Source organism: Convolutriloba macropyga, chromosome 2 (genome assembly GCF_964194025.1).
Source record: "Convolutriloba macropyga chromosome 2, txConMacr16.3, whole genome shotgun sequence".
NCBI lineage: Eukaryota > Metazoa > Xenacoelomorpha > Acoela > Convolutidae > Convolutriloba > Convolutriloba macropyga.
Genome location: NC_134469.1, coordinates 3,289,633 through 3,310,729, shown reverse-complemented (window position 1 = coordinate 3,310,729; position 21,097 = coordinate 3,289,633). Strand labels below are relative to the sequence as shown.

The 21,097-nt window shown below is 38.9% G+C and overlaps 1 protein-coding gene and 1 non-coding gene across 2 annotated transcripts in view; one reads left to right on the top strand and one right to left on the bottom strand.

Moving 5' to 3' along the window:
- The window catches only part of LOC142335566 (E3 ubiquitin-protein ligase UBR4-like), a 126,971-nt gene that overhangs the window by 100,874 nt on the left and 5,000 nt on the right, over positions 1-21,097 (bottom strand). Inside the window, exons 4-5 of the mRNA XM_075384105.1 lie at positions 14,473-14,892; positions 1,596-10,279 (exon numbers count right to left, since the gene is read on the bottom strand). Of these exons, the coding sequence (XP_075240220.1) occupies positions 1,596-10,279; positions 14,473-14,892 (9,104 nt within the window). The remainder of the gene's footprint in view (positions 1-1,595; positions 10,280-14,472; positions 14,893-21,097) is intronic.
- Trnak-cuu (transfer RNA lysine (anticodon CUU)) lies at positions 10,512-10,584 on the top strand. Its single transcript has one exon. It is a non-coding gene; the product is annotated as a tRNA-Lys (tRNA).

The following is a 21,097-nucleotide window of genomic DNA, read 5'->3' as shown; positions in this document are numbered from 1 at the left end:
ATTAAACTTAATTTTTAAAGTGCAAAAGTCATTTTATTGAGTGAGGTAAGTCAAGTATGATCAAAATCTAATCACGCAAAAAACCTAAAAACTTTCGCTAAAGCGAGTGAGAAATGACGTCACGCGCGCAAATGCCGTTAGTAAGAGGAAGAAGTCATTCAGAAAATTTGACTTTTTCAGCTTTGCTGTGTGAACAAATGTAAAACGAAAAAAGAGCGTCAGACGACGAAACAAAAACCAAGAGCACCGCAATATAGCCCCACTCAGCTTACAGCTTCGCAGCTATAATAAAAATCTTAAAGAGTGATGCTCAACACTTAAGTTCTTTGAAAATTTTAGCAGGATTTTACTAAAAAAGGCGCGTAATACGGCTGAGTCTCAAAAATGCTACCAAACGTAGAAAAAGTGAAGTAATAGGTAAAAAGTGCCTCGAAAATTAGCACGTGATCAAAATATTTCTCGCTTAGCAAAATTTTTTCATACTTAATTTTCTCGATATCTCTCAAATACAAAGAATCGGCAAAAAATCACTCTCTTCTCTCTGGTCTGCTATTTGTTCATCTGTTTGACCTAAACACTTATTTTTGACGTGCGGTACTGACAGATACATCCTGTTTTAAATACAGTCCAAAAATTATCGATCAAAAAAGACGCTCCACCAATACTCTCTTCGAGTCGTAACAAGTAATAAGACAGAGCCCCAATAAAACTCAAATTCAGTAAGTCCGAAGTCAAACGTGAAAATTGTGACTTCTGTAAAACGAAAAAGGTGATCAAAAGTTAAAGCGAATTAAAAAAAAACATAGCAGGACAAGTCCTGACGTACAATTCGAAGAATTTTCATTGAGTAAACAGAAAAAATAGACCAAGAATGAACTATGAGTGAATTGAGAAAACCATTTTTAAAAAAATCAGATCAAAAACTAAGAAAAAAACAGAAAATCAATGTCAAAAAGTCGCATGTGAACAAAAAACCACTAGCGAGAAATGAAAATTCAATTCAAACAAAAAACTAGACCTAGAATGAGCTGTGAATGGATTGGGAAAACCATTTAGAAAAAAATCTGATTCAAAAAATCGAAAAAACAGTAAAATCAGAGTGAAATTGCCGCATGTGAACAAAAAACCACTACCGAGAAACCAAATTTTTGTTCAAACACCGTTTTCTCCCTCTACTTTAAAATTAGAGCGAAAAAAAATTCACGCCGCAAAACCACTCGCTTTTTCGCTCCATTTCCTGTTTCGGCGTGACCAAAATCACTACTCCAATTTGACTTCAAAAATCATGAAAATGTGTGAACAGATCTAAAAAAAAGACAGCGCCCCAATACAATTCAAATTCTTTGAATTGTAAAAAAACCAAGAGCACCGCAATATAGCTTCGCTCAGCTTACAGCTTCGCAGCTATGATAAAAAAATAGAGCTATTGACCAGTTAAAATGGTTCATGGTAAACTTATTTCAGTCTATCTAAAAGGTCTCTTTACGTGTATTTTTCTATCTTATCTCTCACAATGAAAGCTTTTTTGTAACTTTATTATGCCTTGAAATCCGTTTAAAATCTTCAAATTAAAAATTGTACACTGAAAAACATACCTATCAGCTACGCCTGACTTCACTTTGATGCTTTGCATTGTCTTCGCACCACAAGTTGCCAAAGTAATCAGCTCAATTATGTACTGCCTGATAGCATCATCCGAAAAGGGCGCTAGTTTCATCAGAAATGTAATAACCGTCGGGTTCGCCTCACAGAACTTGAACCAGCTGTAGCATCTATAAAGTGCAGTCTCCGTTACCTGTTTAAGGTGTTCGACTACTGAGATCATAATCGGGTAATTTAGGGAGGTCAAGTTGTCAGGGAAAGAGATGACACTGGGTTCGGAACCAGTTCCTGTTGATCCCGCGACTTCGGATCCCGATGCTATGGTTGAGACTACAGTTCCCGTGCTGTCTTCATAGTCATCGTGATCTTCATCGTCCACGAAGAAACTTTTGCAGCTGGCGAATAAAATTGACTGAATCGCGTCAAATTGGTGCATGAACACATATAAATCCCTCTGCAATCTGTACTGCTCTTTGGTTCCGCATACGAATTGCAACAGCTTACGGACTTGATGTCTGACGTATTGAGAAGGCAACAACATATACTGTGACAGTGTGTTTATCCATTCCGCTTTAATGCTTTCAATTTGAAGTGGGCTCTGCACGTCCAAAATTCTGTAAACTTGATAAGGAATCCTTAAACTGACTTCAGTTACAAGTTGGTGGTAAGCTTCGAAAACATCAGCTTGGTGCTCGATTACATAATTTGTTAGGAAAAACGGGTGCATGTCTGGGGCTGATCTAGTCGACTGGGGTTTCAAGAGCTTCGAGGACTCCTTCGATTGGACACGGTTAAATGAATTCTGCCAAAATGAGAGCATTTCGACAACCACCTCTTTACAGTAACTCACGACTCCGTTTTCAAACAGACATTGAGCTGTCATCTTGGAAAGAATTGATATTTCCTCGGTTTTTGTCTTTTGCATGTACATGCTGAGCAATCTTAGAAGTAGGACTTGTACTTCTTTACTGAAAGTGCGTGAGAACATGTTCTGATCAACTTTCAACTTCAGCTGAGCTAACAAGTGATCTAACACTTCAGCAATCAGTTTTTCATCGTCTAATTCCAGGCTCAATGACAGGAACACCTGAAGGAATGGGATAGCCCGGATTCCTCCCACGTTGCACACCTGGGGGAAATAAGTCATCATAAGTTTGAGCATTTCAACTCGTGACTCAGCGAGTTTTGTTGTGATTGAATCTTCCATTAAGAAACTGGTGTTCAATCCTGTTTCAGCACTACCTCCAATTGAAGCGGTCGATCCCGTAACGTTTAGTGCTTTAGGCGTGGCTACCAAACTTCGGGACGCTGGATAGGTTCCGTCTTCGCCTCCGTACGCACTGGAAGACGCTGAAGCTGTGGTCTGGATAGACTCTCCCGCAAGACTGTTGCCATCTTCCGACGCTGCACCAGATCCCACAGTAGCCGGGAGACTTTCACCGGGCAACGCACTCCCATCAGTCGCAGCAATACTCTCTTCCTCGTCATAATCGTCAGTTTCACCAACCGAAGCCGTATCATCTGTGCTGTCACCTTGTAAATTGGAAACGTCAGGAGTTTCTACAAACTCAACGTGTGGCTCCACCGCTACAGCTGGCGTCAATTCCGCCGGCATTCCACCCTCGTCGGGTGGAACAGGCTGGGCCTCCGCATCTTCGATACTGATATCAACAGGTTCTGGTGCTCCAAAAATTGCTTGAGCTGGAGGGTTTCCAGCAGCTCCTGGCTGATCTTGTAGGCTCAGGGCAATCGCCAATTCCATCATTGCTTCGTCGTCCGCATCGTTTGGAATTTCAAGTAATGGCGCTGCGTTAAGCAACGCGTCCAGAGCATTTTGGGGTACATTGTTTTCATTACCATCGTTTGGAATTGCCTCCACGTTTTCGAATCCTTCTGCCGCTCCTAGAGGGTGCTCAGCTACAGCTACTGGGTGCTGGACACTAACAGCGCTTACTTGTTCAGGAGTGTTCTGATAGGCCGCAGCCAGAGTCGGTTCATTCAGATCTGAGAACCCTACCGCTTCGCTTCCTTGGGTGGTCGAAGCTCCCATTGAGGGCTGAATACTCACAGTTAGCTGTCGCTGCATTTTCTGAGTCGCAACTGTTGCGTTGTTAGGCGCAGATGTTGACTTGAGAAGCGGCGCTGTTTTCAGAGCACTCTTTGAGCTTCTAGTCAGTTTGATAAGAGAAGTCTTTGCAACTGAGCTGATGGTCGCATCGTGGTACAGCAATAAGCTAACAAGATGCGTCATCATTTGAGGCATCAATTCAGTATCTTGAACACCATATGCAAATAGAATTTCCACAATTGAGCTGACAAGTTTGTCGTTTTTAACTTTTGTCTGATTGGTCAATGGTACCAGTAACTTAACACTACATCGATCTTCGACTACAGACCAGAAAATTGTCAAGATATCTTCAACCAAAGTCGATATTCTTTCGCCCGTATTTCCCTCTGAGCTTTGGTCTTTCGAAACTAACACATTCGTCAGAAAATGGGAGAACCTCACTAAATTCTTAGGTCGGTTTTGGGCTATATTTTTAATAGTTTCCAGATTCTGCTCAAATACTTCGGGTTGAATTGAAGATTGATTTGGCGCTTCAAACTGCCTTGCTACACAATTAATGTTAATCTCGTCAAGTTCCGAGTACAATTTATCTTTCGACTGACTGATAGAGTAAAGTAATGTTTTGTTCTGCGTGTAAACTGCGGGGGAAAGAGGCCGTGTAGCAAGACCCCGCGCAAACTCTCTCGCTTCTTTAGCCCATTTTGATTTGGGTTCAACATTCGTCAGGGTAAAATAGCTCCCGAGCATCTCCAAAGAGTTGGACAAGAAAAAGTCGAAGTTGGGTTCCGTTGAAGCAATCGCGGGCTGCAAGCTTAAACTTTTGAAAGCTTCCGGAGCATGCCTCAACCCGAAAACCCCCAGAATGTCATCAGTATCAACTCCTCTTTTCTTCTCTTCGTTAGAACTGTCTCTCGCTTTTGAGTCCGGCGCGCACGTCGTAAATGAATTCTTAGCTTTACCGTAAACTTTGACAGAATTCACAATCGTGATCCCAGAAGAAGTATCGCGTGAGTTTCCTATAGTTAGAATGACATTTTTCTCCGATTTTAGGCATTCTTCATTAGTGAAGGGAAGGTCAACCCATCTGGACGTACTGGTCGGTTCAACTGGCACTGATCGCCCAAAAATCTCAAAATACCTGGGCGTCCAGTCGGCATTTCCAATTTGGTTCCCGCCAACCTCGACCCGAAGACCTGCGACTAAAAGGGACGAGTTTTCGTTTGTAATTTCCATTGTAATAGGAGTGGACTTAGTTGCTGCCAAGAACTGTCTGGCATGTTTAAGCCTGTTTTTCATCTGCTTGCGATTATAAACTTGTAGATAGTCATTCCCACCAAACTCAACATCTTCCATGACTTGACAGTTTTCAAAATAGTCAATCGGGAATTGGTAATTTTGACCTGAGGCAATCGTTTCGTCATTAATCGATGCCGTTTTGCTGGAGAGTTTTTGTTTGACAGTCAACGCTTTCAGTTTCTTCCGATCGGATGAAGTGTTTGAAAGAGTGTTCGGAACAGACGTAAAGGTAGGCGAGAACCAAAAACTCGCAATTTCAAAATTGACATTGAACAACTTCAAGCTGCCATCTTCGGTTAGCAAAGCTATCTTTGCGCATTTCATATCCGGGCTTTTATTTCCCAACCCTCGGTTGGGTACAAACGCGATGGCATCAATAGCTTTGCACCTTGTCGGGCTTAGGGCAATTTCTTGAACGTAGAATGTATCCGGGCACATGAAAATTACAGATACGTTTCCAGAATTCTGATCAGATGCTAAAATTAGACCCGGGTGGTCTTCAACTTCTTTCCAATAGCACAGTGAGCTGGAATTTGTTATGACTTGTAATTTATTCAGAACTGTACTCGTCGGAAGCTCTTCCAATTTTTTCAGGGAACACGCGAAAGACTTGGAGTTGCTGAAACTAATGAAAAGCGTCTGCATGGTATGCGAGTAGTAAACAGACGTGCCTCCCGACCCAAATTGCCCGTTTACCATTTTCAGCTCACTGCTTTCTATCACAATTGTGTTTGTAACGTAAAATGGACCACCGCTATCGTCCGCTTTGCTCTGTTCGTCTAAAACTTGGGTATAGATAAAACCTTGAGACGACATTATAAAAACATGAACTAACGAGTTGACCGTATCTGCTAAAAATGTCACATCACGAAGCTTGCCACTTAGCAAATGGTAGTAATAAACTGGTTTTTGAACGTCTACAGCCAGGTCGTAAATCTTTACAAAATCAGAGGTCACTACGGCAAGTTGCGTTTGGCTTCCGGGAATCCAGACAGCTTTGATTATGAAATTTCCAGAGTCGAGGGCCAAATTTAGGCCTATTTGGGTGCTGATTGAGTATTCGTGGTTGAGAGTGACAACCAGGCAATCTTTGATTCCCGCAACTGCAATGCAGCCCGGGTTCTGGTTGTTGCTGACGACGTTCACAACCGACATCGGAACACTGTTATACGCCAATCTGTCAATGTTTATCTTCTTAACCGAGGAGTCGGAATTATCACTACAAGCCGATTCTATTTGCTTGATCACTGTATTAGTATCGACGCAAGTCAGCAGTCCTTTATCGTGAGCCACGACTAAGATTTGATTGTTAGAAATCGATCCATTGTTTGACAGAACGGGGATCATACATAACGCATTTCGCCTCACCATATGCGCAGTTATCAGTTGACGCATAGTTGCTCCTTGTTCACCTGAAAATGACATTTTCACGTTCTCAAATGACCCATCAGCCGAGGTCGCCCATTGGGTTACCATATTAGGAACTGAACTCAGTTTTTTGGACCCAATTCCGTGCAAGATCTCGAAAGACTTGATGAGACGTTTTGAAGCATTGACTGGCGATGTTTCTTCAACGTGAGTTTCAATTTTGGACCTCACGGCTAGCAACATTTCAATTATTGAAGTAATTTTTGATTCAGTGATCAGTTTAAGCATTTCGTTTTTGTACGTTTCCGCGAATGTCGATACAGGGAATCCGGAATCTTCGTCTTTTGTAACTTTGAACGCTTTTGAGATTTCAGCTTCGATGTTCATTTTCGTTCCTTTAATTTGCAGCGACGCTGTTCCTTTCTCGCCAGAACTTTGCACCTGGCCAGAATTTTCGCGTTTGAAAGAAGTCACCAGTTTTTGCTCAGCAAGTAAATTGTCAATAGAGGCTGAGGTCAGGGACTTGCAATGCGTTTCGCCTTTAGCGCCACAGTCACAGTAAAAACTTCCAAATTTGGCATAAGTTACGTCATGGCCTTTATGACATAATTTTGCACAAACCGAACACACACCAACCGAATCGTGCATAGAACATGAATAGCAATGGTACCAGTGTTGGTTCATAAACTCTTTTTGGGTAACTGTAAACGTACACAATTTGTGAGCGGTTCCATCGCCTTGACTCTTGGCTCCACTTCCCGGAACGCCTCCCGAAGCTTGAGCTTGTTCTCCTTCTGCCAATTCTGCTAATTGAACGTCGGCTGTGAGAGTCGCATCCTGACTGTCTAATTCAAAAGAAGTTGCTCCATTTCCGGATTTTCTCACAAATTTCGAGTAATCTTCGTTGTCCAGCTCGATCATAGCTTCAGACTTGAGCAACTGCATCACTTCACAAATATATCCGACGATTGAATTGAACGGAATCAACTTCGAACTGGAATCGATACTCTCGCAATCGTGAGAATCGCCAGAGATCAGCCCCGCAAGTCTTGGTAACGTTCCGATGCACGTTTTGAAGAGCCTAACATGCCCAGCGCCTAGCTCATAACTTGCCAGTATCAACATAATTGTCATTATTTTGTCAAAATTTATGCAGTAGTCTTTCTTTTCCAGCATTTCCGGAACTAGGCTCATAAGATAGTCCAGCGATTTCTCAGCCAGAGAACTAGTCGCAAATTTGTCTTTGTTCGAAGCCAAAGATTTTGCAATTGCAGCAACATGAGTGAAAACCTCGTTGCTTGTAAAAATTGTCAGTAAATTTGAGCCCTCTTTCGGTTCGGGGATGACAACTTTCAAAATAGGCTTTAAGTCATCGAAACCAAATTGACATTTCTCATGAACGCTTCGAAGTGCGTTTTCTTCTTTTCGCGATGAAACTTCTTGCATTAAAATCAACAGAAACTTGAGCATGTATTTCAGTTTTTTAACCGACATTTCCGATTTTGCCGACAATGCGATTACTTCTTTCAACCCACTTTCTGGGCGGGACAACAATTGGGCGACTTCTTTTTTCACAGCCGGGTTCGATAACAGCAAGAATCTTTGGACTGAAAGAAGAAAACCTTGGAATAGGGTATCCGATCCCAAGATCTGGCTGTTGGCTAATGGAACCAAAAACATGGCATCGTAACAGTTTTGGAACACCCGTCTAACTGTCGCGTCTTGGATCGGTTGAGCTCTCGCCAATGGCTTCTTGAACACTTTCTCAGAACATTCTTCCAAAGCTGGCAAAATTACGTCTCGGCAAAAACATACATTTTCAGTCAACATATTCACAAAATTCTGAGTAAGATAATCGTTCATTTGTCGCTCCAAAAACTGACTAGATGCCAATTTTGAAAGCAAACAGACCAATTTTGATAGCGTGAAAAATGTATGTTGGAGACAGCCGATTGTTCGTTTTGCGTATCCTTCTGAAATCACAGATCGCAAATGTGCCATCATCACGTGACTCGCAAACAACTCGGACCCAATCGGCTGCGACTTGTAGGGTTCCGTTTCTTGCCACGATTCGAAGTCGGGGAACAGTTCCATGTCCTTGCTTCGAGATTGCCATTCGTTAAGTACTTCGCCCAGTTTTAGCTGTCCATTACTGTCCACATTTTCCACATACGTAGAATCTTCTTTCAGTTCGTTAATTTGAGCAACTGACTGAAATTCGCTCGAGGCGAAGTCAAACTGAAGCAACGTGTTCAGAAATTTAAACAGGTGTTCTTTCTCATCAGGCTTTAGGCTTTTCTGCACCTTTTCAATTATATAGTTTCTGCATATTTGGGTAAAATTGTCCAATAATTTCGCGGCAACGGGAAGGGCTTCTTCGACGTCAGTCGGGTCAAAATGTTCCTCTTTACACGATACTTGAATTGCGGTTACAAATCGGGACGCTATCGTATCGATTATCAGTAAATCTTGGTCAAGTGGTACGAAATATCTATTTCCATCGTTAATCACAGCTTGGTTCATTTTTTGATAATAGGCTTGCAGGATATTGGTCATTTTAGTAAACGCCGCATTTGTATTCTCTGAAGTTTCTGCTTTATCCCGGTCTTTTCCTTCAATTTTTGCAAGAAGTTCTTTGATGTAATCTTTGAAGCATTCGTTTTGAATTCGACCCGACCACATAACGTCCAAAATCAAATGCATTGGGTTTTCACTGTCGGCTAATGACATCACGGGTTCCAGCAGTTTAGCAACAAAATTAGGAGAAGGTGGGAGAATTGATATAAATCTGATCAGAATATGCGACGCGTAATTATAGCTCAAATTTGTCACAAACGAGTCCGAGCTCGAAATTTCAGGATACCTGAACAACTTTATCAGCGAATCGTAGAACTTGTCGTAACCCTTTTCAGCCTCTTTGCAAGCATCGATCAAACATTTCAGACCCTCTTTGCTAGCCCTTGGAACCAAAACTTCCTTTTTTAGTTGATAGTTCCGACTCGTATCCTGCGATCGGCCTCCCAAATCGTAAAACAGCGTCTGGATATCTCGAAGACAGAACGATTCCTTGGACTTCTCCTCGGAATCGCTTTTCGACTTCCAAGAACTCAGGAGCCCGATATCTACGAAGGACGACAGACAGACGTCGGGTAGCTGTGTGAACGAAGACCCGTCCAGACTTCGGAAGAGATTATTGTTGACTTGTTGAGACAATTTAGAAGGAGGCGCGTCGTAATGATTGACCACTAGTTCAAGCATCAGAACAATCCTCGTGATCAAAACACTAACCTCCCCCGAGGGTTCAATTTCGTGACACTTTGAGAGAGCTTCTGTCAAATGAGACGCAACTTTGCTTTTCTGTAGCACTGTTAGTCTGTAAAAAATTAGCTGAAGAAACTGGAACTGGACAGGACTCAAATCATCGCATTGCAGATCAGTTTTAGAGCTCTTTGTTGACGTTTTGGAGTTCTCGATTTTGTATATCAACGAATCGATTGTTTTCAGCCATATGCTAAGACTAGCGTCACTCAGACATTCGTCTTTCTGGTAGAACACTAGAGTGAGTAGAGACAGACAAGACGTTGGAATCGAAAGAGGCCACAAATTTTCCTTCGAAGAGTTCCAGTCCAAGCCGAGTTCTCGGAAGAAAATTCGACGGGATTCTGACGACGTGCAAAAATCCGCGGTTAGCATAAATTGTGCCAGTTCAATAACTGTCAACTTCAAAGACTCCATTTTGGTCGATAGTTCAAACGAGGGGGCAGACAGTTCTTTGACAATGAGAGCTACCACAGCGCACTGCTGTTGACCTACAAATGACTTCATATTGGCGCTGAGCAAGTTTGACTCGTCTCCAAATCCATTTTGTAAAATCAGTTCCACAATTCGCAAACAAGCGTCCAGGTATACAACACATTTAGGATCGTCAGCTTTGTTGTTTGCCTCCTAAAACACCATTACAAAACTAATTTAAAATCCAGGTCTTTGGAAACCTGAAAGATAGAGATGTGAGAAACCACGTTATCTGACTGAGTGGTATAACATTTAGTATTCTACTCGTAAGTTTCTGCCTCCAATTTTTTTTATACAACTGGCAGCCGCATGTATATGTTGATCGAAACTATTTAGGGAATATACTTACTACGAGCAACCATAATGCGCTTAATGCAATATCCAAGCCCAGCTAGCTCAGTCGGTAGAGCATGGGACTCTTAATCCCAGGGTCGTGGGTTCGAGCCCCACGTTGGGCGTCTTTTAAACTTAACTTTTTACAATCGCAGAAAGAAAACATGCAATGAATCATTTTGTATAACTCGGTCAGAAAACTCTTTTATTACTGCATGCTACTTAGAAAACTTTTCTCGGATCGTTTCAGTACATGCTGCCTACCGTACCAAGTAATTCGCCCAATTATAGAACATGCAGCTTTACGAAAAACCGTTATGCAGTAACCATAAGCCATTAATACAACTAACTATAATGTACTACGTAGAACTGCTAAGTCCGGCTAGCTCAGTCGGTAGAGCATGCGACTCTTAATTCCAGGGTCATGGGTTCGAGCCCCACGTACGGCGTACATTTTCACGCAATAATATGAATTTTTTGATCATTTTTGTTGCCAAGGTAATGGAAATAACACATGAAATGACTAACTACATCAAATTTGCGCTTACAACAAGTGTAATTTATTTTAAAATGTCAGAATTGATGTCCGTTGCCACCAAAAACAACATAGCTGGCAGATTGCCAGAAAATAGCCGCAATAGCTTCGTAGATCTTTGGTCTAAAAAAAACAAAAAAAAGACAGACCAAAAAATAGTCTTTTCATTAAGGCTGAGATGTTAAAATTTGATTAATAATCTGTATAAGTTATTGCTGCCTCTATTAGCTGATCTCAAATAATCTTCATTTAGAGTGACACGAATTCACTTGACCTTAACTCTTTGAATTAAAGTAAAAAAAGTCAATTTTAAAGTCAGGAAGTCATTTTTTAGAGTGAAGTAATTCACATGTGACCAAAAACTTAATCACGCAAATCAACAAAAAACTCGATCAGTTGAAATTGCATGAGCGAATGAACAAAAAGCATTTTGAAGTGGTTAAGACGTTATAAGGTCGTAACAAAAATCTTGCCTAACGTACAATTCAAAGAATTTTCATTGACTAAACAAAAAAAATTAGACCTAAAATGGACTATGAGTGAATCGGGAAAACTATTTTTAAAAAAATCCAGATCACCAAAAAATTTCTAAAAAAAAGGAAAATCAATGTCAAAATGCCAAATGTCAACAAAAAACCCCCAGTGAGAAATGAAAATTTGGTTCAAACAAACAGCTAGGTCTAAAACGAACTAAGAATGGATTGGAAAAATCATTTAGAAAAACCGATCCAAAAATCGAAAAAACTGTAAAAACAAAAGTGAAATTGCCGCATGTGAACAAAAAAACCACTAGCGAGAGAGCGAATTTTTGTTCGAACGCCGCTTTCTCACTACTTCAAAATTAGAGCAAAAAAATTCACGCCGCCAAACCGCTCGCTTTTTCGCTCCACTTCTTCCTGTTTCGGCGTGACCAAAATCACTACTCCAATTTGACTTCAAAAATCATGAAAATATGTGAACAGATCTTAAAAAAAAGACAGCGCGCCAATACAATTCAAATTCTTTGAATTGTAAAAAACCAAGAGAAGGCCAATAATAGCCCCAGCTATCACTGTGCGGCTATTAAAAAATAAACCGACAATGCCTGAAAAATTCCCCTTGAACGACAAGCGTGACAATATAATTGAGCAGGAGGTCAAACACTAAGAACCGCCTTTTACACCATGAATTTATACGTCAACAGTTTAGGTGAATCACATAGAGAGAAGTAAGGCTCTAAGCGTATTTCTCAGCATCTTGATACCCTCAGGGCATTACCTGTTTATGTGTTTTTGAGGACGAAAAGTAAAAAGCGTCAGACGAAAACCGGTCACACCAAAAATCGCATTAACAAATACCAGCAGGACTAATATAATTGCTACAACATTGTTTGAGAGCAATTAATAACACACTGAGGCATTGTAGACGGAAGCGTTGTAATAGCCCAAAATCAGCAAAACCTAAATCAATTTGAAGTGATTTATATTGTTTTGCCATATCTCGCGGTCCATGGTCATTCCTCAGTGGCCAGTTGGACTTGATATGAATCTTTCACAACCGAAGACGCGCCTAGTTTACCCGAAAAGTCAGTTGTTGATACACCAACGTGCTGTAGAATATATTGTGCTATATGAGCGAACACAAATTAACCTGACGAAGCCAAGAACATTCTGCTCAAGACTTCAACAATAAAGCAAAGGTAAAGCGGAAAAATCTCTATGACACGGCAAACATAGTCGGCAGATTGCCGAAAAATAGCCGCCGTTGACGCGCTTGATGCTCATCGTGTTTGAAACAGAAAGAAAAAAGGAGAAATTGGCCAAATTTTTTTTCTGTTTTTTTTTTCAGTGTCAAAAAGTGTTCTAATTTGGCGTGCAATTTCAGTTCAATTCTAAAACCATACTAAATTCAGCTTCTAAACTGAAAGCTAATAAGCGTAATACCAATGTCAGCTAGCAACAATCTAATGAACTTCGATAACATAAATCTCAATGAATTAATGACCGGGCTGTATATATCGGCTTATCTCGTCTGTTTTGATCTTTTGACTCTGACAGTATTCACCACATTGCGTAATTCAATGCGTGAAACAATTTAAAATTCATTTCGTTGAAACAGTGAGTGAAGTAAGTCACGAGTCAAATATGAAAATCGTGACTTATGTAAAACGAAAAATGTGATCAAAATGTAAAGCGAATTAAAAAAAAAGAGAACGCTTAAATTAGTCCTTGAAAGCTGAAGGCGGCTTTTAATAGCATTGAAGAAGTACTAAAAAGGCGCGTAATACGGCTGAGTCTCAAAAATGCTACCAAACGTAGAAAAAGTGAAGTAATAGGTAAAAAGTGCCTCGAAAATTCGCACGTGATCAAAATATTTTTCTCGCTTAGCAAAATTTTTTCACACTTAATTTTCTCGATATCTCTCAAATACAAAGAATCGGCAAAAAACACTCTCTTCTCTCTGGTCTGCTATTTGTTCATCTGTTTGACCTAAACACTTATTTTTGACGTGCGGTACTGACAGATACATCCTGTTTTAAATACAGTCCAAAAATTATCGATCAAAAAAGACGCTCCACCAATACTCTCTTCGAGTCGTAACAAGTAATAAGACAGAGCCCCAATAAAACTCAAATTCAGTAAGTCCGAAGTCAAACGTGAAAATTGTGACTTATGTAAAACGAAAAAGGTGATCAAAAGTTAAAGCGAATTAAAAAAAAAACATAGCGGGACAAGTCCTGACGTACAATTCAAAGAATTTTCATTGACTAAACAGAAAAACTAGACCAAGATTGGACTATGAGTGAATTAAGAAAACCATTTTTAAAAAAATCAGATCAAAAACTAAGAAAAAAACAGGAAATCAATGTCAAAAAGTCGCATGTGAACAAAAAACCACTAGCGAGAAATGAAAATTCAATTCAAACAAAAAACTAGACCTAGAATGAGCTGTGAATGGATTGGGAAAACCATTTAGAAAAAAATCTGATTCAAAAATCGAAAAAACAGTAAAAATCAAAGTGAAATTGCCGAATGTGAACAAAAAACCACTACCGAGAAATCGAATTTTTGTTCAAACACCGCTTTCTCACTCTACTTTAAAATTAGAGCGAAAAAATTTCACGCCGCAAAACCACTCGCTTTTCGCTCCGCTTCCTGTTTCGGCGTGACCAAAATCACTACTCCAATTTGACTTCAAAAATCATGAAAATGTGTGAACAGATCTTAAAAAAAAGACAGCGCCCCAATACAATTCAAATTCTTTGAATTGTAAAAAAATAGGAGCGCTATAATAGCCGGCTGAGAACCTGAGGCGGCTATTAATAACTACATTCTCGAAAATGCCTGCTTGTATGGACTTTTCTTTTGAAAAGTTTTGAGGACCTCAGATTTGTAACATTATGCCTTAGTTGCGGTTTTTGTTGATGTATACACTTGTACACAATTGATTGAGATTTATTATTCATCAACGAATGGAACTGAATTAAAAATGCACGTACATCAGCCTTTGCTGTCACCATTTCATCATCTTGAAACAGCAATCCCAACACAGCCTCCTCGTTATCGTCATCGTTGCCCAAAGCGTTTAGAAAGTCAGACAGATCATCGGCCAGTGGAGGTGGCGGAGGAGGTGGAACTCCGTTTCCACCTAGCTGATTTTGTGAGCCCGCAGCCTCCAATCCTGATGGAACATCATTTTCAGAAGGCAAGGATTCTCCTTGAGCTGTGTGGACTTCCGGAACTACTGCGACAACAGGTGGGAGCATAACATTGAGGTCTCCATGTTCCAAATGTTGTTGCATCTCGTAGATTGAGAGGTCATCAACAACTACAGTCTGGCTGTCCTCTGTGACGTCATCGTGGTCTCCAAACTCGTCCGGCTCCTCTTCGTCCTCTTCAGTCCATTCCATGTCTTCCTCCTGATAAACAAGGTGTCATTTAAAACAGTATTTGAAAATTATCAGGTGAGACATAAAAATTGGTATAATTTGGCTTTCAATTGCTTCTCAATAGCGTTGTCTTGTAAAATGTATTTTCTGGTCCGATCTGACCCCAGTGAAGGGTGTGAACTGCAAAAAATTTTTAAAGTTGGCTTTCAATTGCTTCTCAGTAGCTTTGGATGACTTTAAATTTGAACTTTTGGTCAGATGTGACTCTGTCAAGGGTGAGGGCAGCAAAAATTGATAAAATTTGGCTTTCAATTGGTTCTCAATTTCATGAAATGTCTTATTAATGAACTTTTTGGTCAGATGTGACTGCGGTGAAGGATGGGGGCTGCAGAAATTTGTAAAATTTGGCTTTCAACTGGTTTTCAATAGCCCTAAATGTCTTATAAAATGTACTTTTTGGCCAGATGTGACTCCCAGATGAGACTACCTACAACTTATGTTTTTACACGTCATGAGTTGGGGGATTCCATTATCACTGCATCAACGCTCATAACATGCTCGAGCTAATTTTCTTGAAGTCCAAAAATTTTCTTTAACATCGAAAGAAGCTAACAATTTTGAAAGTAAATTCAAATAAAACTTCTGGCAAATAGTTAGATCATAGTTAAAAGACAAACGTTAGATTTACAGTGAAAAAAACTAAAACGCGCTTTTCATTTGTCTTTTTATAGTTAACAGCTCGTTACCTCCTGAAAAATAAAATAAGTGATGTCATTTGACTTCAAGTATAACATAAACCGACTAAAGATGGACGAATTGCTCTCAGACAACAAGCGGGCAAAAAACCTCGCCCAGATGGTTTTGAACCCGTGACAGCAAGGACGTCCGTCTGCCACTGCAACCACTTACGATCTACCGACTTTCATCCTCAATCGTATACAATCGGTTTCAATTTAGCAACAAATTTTACTTCTGATTGAGAGCAATTGCAATCACGCAAAAATCAAGAAGTCAATTGTGAAAAAGTCAAATGGAAGCAAAGTTCTTATATAAAAGCACAAAAACGGCCAAGAGAAAAATTTGCAGAAAACGAGACACGTGTTCACACTAATGGCTTCAACTTTCGTTCGAGAGCTGTGAGACCCGGTTTCATATTGAGACCATAGAAGAACAAAAAACTGATCAGTTCCAAGAAGCATTATAGATGGTAATCAAGATTTATAAGGACAAAGTTCAAGTACCAGGCATCTAAAATTGGGCTTTATGGGTTTATCCCCTTTATATTTTGATTTCGTTTCAAAATACTGATTCTGTTGTGTAGATTGCTTTGCTGAGCAATTGCTGTTTAAAAGATTTTTTTGCAGAATGAGCGAAAAATAAAACTGGCCAAAAGAATTCAAGAACATTTCTTGCATATGTTGAGCAAGCTGTGAACTAAGGTAAAGCGAAACCAATTTGGGTTCGCTGAAGTTAAAATACATTGCAGAACAAGTCCTGAAGTACAATCCAAAGAATTGATTGAAACACTAAACAGAGCCGGCAGATTGCCGGAATAGCTGCGAAAGAATAGACCTGCGTGCCATATAATAGAGATAGAAACAGATAAAGATCTGAATTGAAAAAAAATGACGCCGCTCAAAAAACTAGGTAAAAAACATTCAGCGATAAATTAATAAAGCTTGTTAAAATTCATTCCACAGAAGCCTCTGATTAGGGACCTTTACTGCACAAATGAGTTCCTTTGACCTTAAACAAATTCAAAATAAACTTAAGTTTTAAAGTGCAAAAGTCATTTCATTGAGTGAGGTAAGTCAAGTATGATCAAAATCTCATCACGCAAATAACCTAAAAAATTTCGCTAAAGCGAGTGAGAAATGACGTCACGCGCGCAAATGCCGTTAGTGAGAGGAAGAAGTCATTCAGAAATTTTGACTTTTTCAGCTTTGCTGTGTGAACAAATGTAAAACGAAAAAAGAGCGTCAGACGACGAACCAAAAAAAAACCAAGAGCACCGCAATATAGCTTCGCTCAGCTTCTCAGCTATAAAAATTACTTTCACCGGTCGACCAATTGAACAATTCCAGTCAAACAGTCTCATAAATTTAAGTAAAACTAAAAACAATGATATTACTTAAATTCTTGAAGCTAAAAACTTAAACCAAATGTTTATCAATTTGTTTATATCCATTAACCCGAGAATAGGTTCTGAAGAAAATTTTTGGGCTCTAAATCATTCATTAACATGTTTTCGTTCATTAAATTGTTTCATTGGTCGCTGAAATTTAAAAAAAAACTAGAGAATAAAATTGATGTTTATAACTTCGAAACGGTTTTCTTTTCACTAGAAACTATTGATTAACACGTCTGCAAGCCCTAGAAGGTTTTATTTGCCTATATAGATAAAAAATTCAAAAATTTTCAAAAAAATTGAGAACTGTAAACTATTTTCAAAGTTGTTCAAATCTTTGATCTAATTATCATCAAAAGCCTTTCATGGTCTCACGAGTCTATCCAGTAATTCTTCTTCCAGCCATAAAACTTTCAGCGGGCTTACAGGAGCAAATTATCCATTTGGAAAAAAATCTAGAAAAAAACTGCAAAGTTTTAATAAAAAGCTGCTAAAATTCAAGATAGTAACATCTTCACTACTAATTAGTTTTCTCTACAGACTATCGTGTTACCCATTCAGTTCACAAGATCAAGTTTACAATAACATAAACAATTGGCAAGTTATAGAAAAGTCACACATTTATTGATATTAATATCTTCAAAACCATTTCATTGTCATTGAAGATTTTTCAGTAACTCGTCGTCAAGATATAAAAAGTTTCATTGACCCTAAAAATAGAAACTTAAAAAATTGACCAAAAATTTTCAAAAAACTTGAAAGAAACTTACAACAGCTACCATCATTTTGGGGGTTTCAGTTTGTATTATCCAAACATATAATAAAAAACAGACATAAAACGGACTTGTGGCTTGTAAAAGAACCATATGAATTTTGAAAAGCTCTATTTCTTTACCCTGCTAGCGAAAAAACTTGAAATAGGACAAAAAAATTGAACAGTTTTGGCGCAAGAACTATAAAATTGATGTCTTCACGTTATGATAGGATTTCCTAACAAGTTAAACCTTAATAGCACTTGACCGAAACTCAATGTCCACTGAGAGTTAACTGTTCATCCAGTTTTAAAAGCTCAGAATAATAGAAAAATGTGAGAAAACATAACAGATTAACGTCGGGCGAATTGCTCTCAAACGACCGGTTGTCTTCGTCAGTAGCTAGTCATGGGGGAGTTCACCGGAGGCTGATGGGTGTGAGGCAACAGTGGGGGGTTCTTAGACCTCTAAGAACCGCCCTTCACACTATAAGTATAATTCTCCAAAGGACTTTCTGTGAATCGCATACTTGGAGACTAGTGTGCTGAAAGACTCTAAGAGAACTTAATACCCGCTGGGCGCTACCTGTTTATTCCGTTTTTAGGACGAAAAGTCAAATGGTCAGACGAAGAATCGGTCAAGCGAAAAATCGCATAACAAAGACCGACAGGACTAATAAAATAATTGCTACAAACTTCGTTTAAGAGCAATTAATAAAGACGGAACCAATGCAATCCAAATTCTTTGGATTGTAAAAAAAGAGAAACAATACAGTCTACATTTTTTGGATTGTCAAAATAGAAGCGCTGAAAAGATGAGGGCGGCTATTAAACACTGAAACAAAACTGCAACCTTAAAAGTTATATGATCCAGGAAAAAAACAAACATACCAACTGACGTCCGACGAAATGGCGAGGCTTGATTATACTGTCATTTGCTTCATCCAGTAGTGAAAAAGTTTGATAGTCGCTTGCTGATTTAGTGATTGCAATAACTTCAGTAGGGGGAGCTTCAAATGATTTTATTCAGTAAACTGATTTAACTGCCTGAAACTGAATCAGAGCAGTTTAGATCGGACAAAAGCAAAAAAAATAGCCGGCAGATTGCCAGAAAATAGCCGCAATAGATTCGTAGATCGGCAGTCTAAAAAAAACAGTAAAAAAGACAGAACAAAAAAAATTCGTCTTTTCATTGAAAGCTGATCTGTTATATTTTGATTGAAAATCTGTACAAGTTATTGCTGCCTCTATTAGCTGATCTCAAATAACCTTCATTTAGAGTGACACACACCCATTTGACCTTATCTCTTTGAATTAAAGTAAATAAAAGTCAATTTCAAAGTGAGGAAGTCATTTTTGAGAGTGCGGTAAGTCAAGCGTGACCAAAAATTTAATCACGCGCATGAACAAAAAAAACTCGCTCCACTAAGAGCGAAAAATGACGTCACACATGCAATTCAGTTGAAATTGCATGAACGAATGAACAAAAAGTGGCTGTGACGTCATATGGTCGTAACAAAAATCATGACGACGAAATAAAAAAAAAACCAAGAGAAGGCCAATAATAGCCCCAGCTATCGCTGTGCGGCTATTAAAAAATGCAAGGATGTGAAAGTCATTCGAGAAGTCAAAAACAATCAAGGGAAAAAATTGCACAAGAACACAAGCAATAATTGCCTAAACATTTGTTTGAAAGCAATTAAAAACATCAAAATGAAAAGGCAAAAATTCGAAAAGCGGTGTTCACATCAAGAATTTTGAATGTATCTTACAAATAGACTATACAAATCCGAAACCAAAGTGTTTGCACTGTCAAAAACTATGATCAAAAGGTAAAGCAAATTAAAAACATAGCCAGCAGATTAACGGAAAATAGCCGCCAGCGACGCGCTAGACGCACATAGGGATTGAAACAGAAAAAGAAGAGATTGAAAATGCCAAAAGTTTCAAAAATTGTTCTAATTCAGTGTGCAGTTTCAGTTAGATTCTAAACCCATACTTACTTCAGCTTATAAGATGAAGGGTGTTAAGTTCAAAACTAATATCAGCTAGCAATCGCTCTAACTCTGATAACCTAATACATCATGACTTAACGACAGCGCTTAATCGGTTTATCCAGTTTCTTTTGATTTTGTTCTTTTGACTTTGACTGTATTTTGCGTAATATAATGCATGAAGGAATTTAAAATCCATTCATTCGAAACAGTGAGTGAGGTAAGTCTGAAGTCAAACGTGAAAGTCGTGACTACGTAAAACGACAAGCGTGATCAAAAGGTTAAGCGAATAAAAAAACATAACAGGATAAGTCCTGACGCACAATTCAAAGAATTTTCACTTTACAAGACTTAACAAAAAAACTAGTCCTAGAACGGAGGCTATGAGTGAATTGGGAAAACAAATTTAATTAAAATTAGATTAACAACAAAAAAATCAATGTCAAAATGCCGCATGTGAACAAAAACCACTAGTCACAAATGGAATTTTGATTCAAACAAAAAACTAGGCCTAGAATGAACTTTGAATGGATTGAGAAAACCATTTAGAAAAATCCTATCCAAAAAATTGAAAAAACTGTAAAAATTAAAGTAAAATTGCCGCATGTGAACAAAAAACCAATAGCGAGAAAGCGAATTTTTGTTCCAACACCATTTTCTCACTCTACTTTAAAATTAGAGCGAAAAATTTCACGCCGCAAAACCACTTGCTTTTTCGCTCCATTTCCTGTTTCGACGTGACCAAAATCACTACTCCAATTTGACTTTAAAAATCATAAAAATGTATGAACTGATCTTAAAAACAAAAAGACAGCGCCCCAATACAATTCAAATTTTTTGGATTGTAAAAAAGGAGAGCGCCTAAATAATAGCCATTTGAGAAGGCAGACTTCAAATGAAGGCAGACTTCAAATGTACAAAGGCAGACTTCAAATGACGTCATTAGAGATCATTATATACCACTATAACCACTAAACATAGCTGGCAGATTGCCAAAAAACAGGCGCAATAGCTTTGTAGCTTTTGCGGTCTCAAAAAATGGCAAAAAACGGGCCAACAGAAATTTCTTCTGAGATGTTAAATTTTGATTAAAAATCATAACTTACTGCTGTTTCTCTTATTTGTTTTCATGTAACCTTCAATTAGAGTGGCACGCACTCACTTGACCTTAGCTCTTCGAATTAAAGAAAAAAAAAGTTGATTTAAGATTTAGGTAGGCCAAAAATTTTCATCACGCAAACGAACAAAAAATTACACGCTCCAAAAACGAGAAAAATGACGTCACACACGCAATTCAGTTGAAATTGCATGAACGAATAGTCAAAAGGCAGATTTGAATGATTGTGACGTCATATGGTCGTA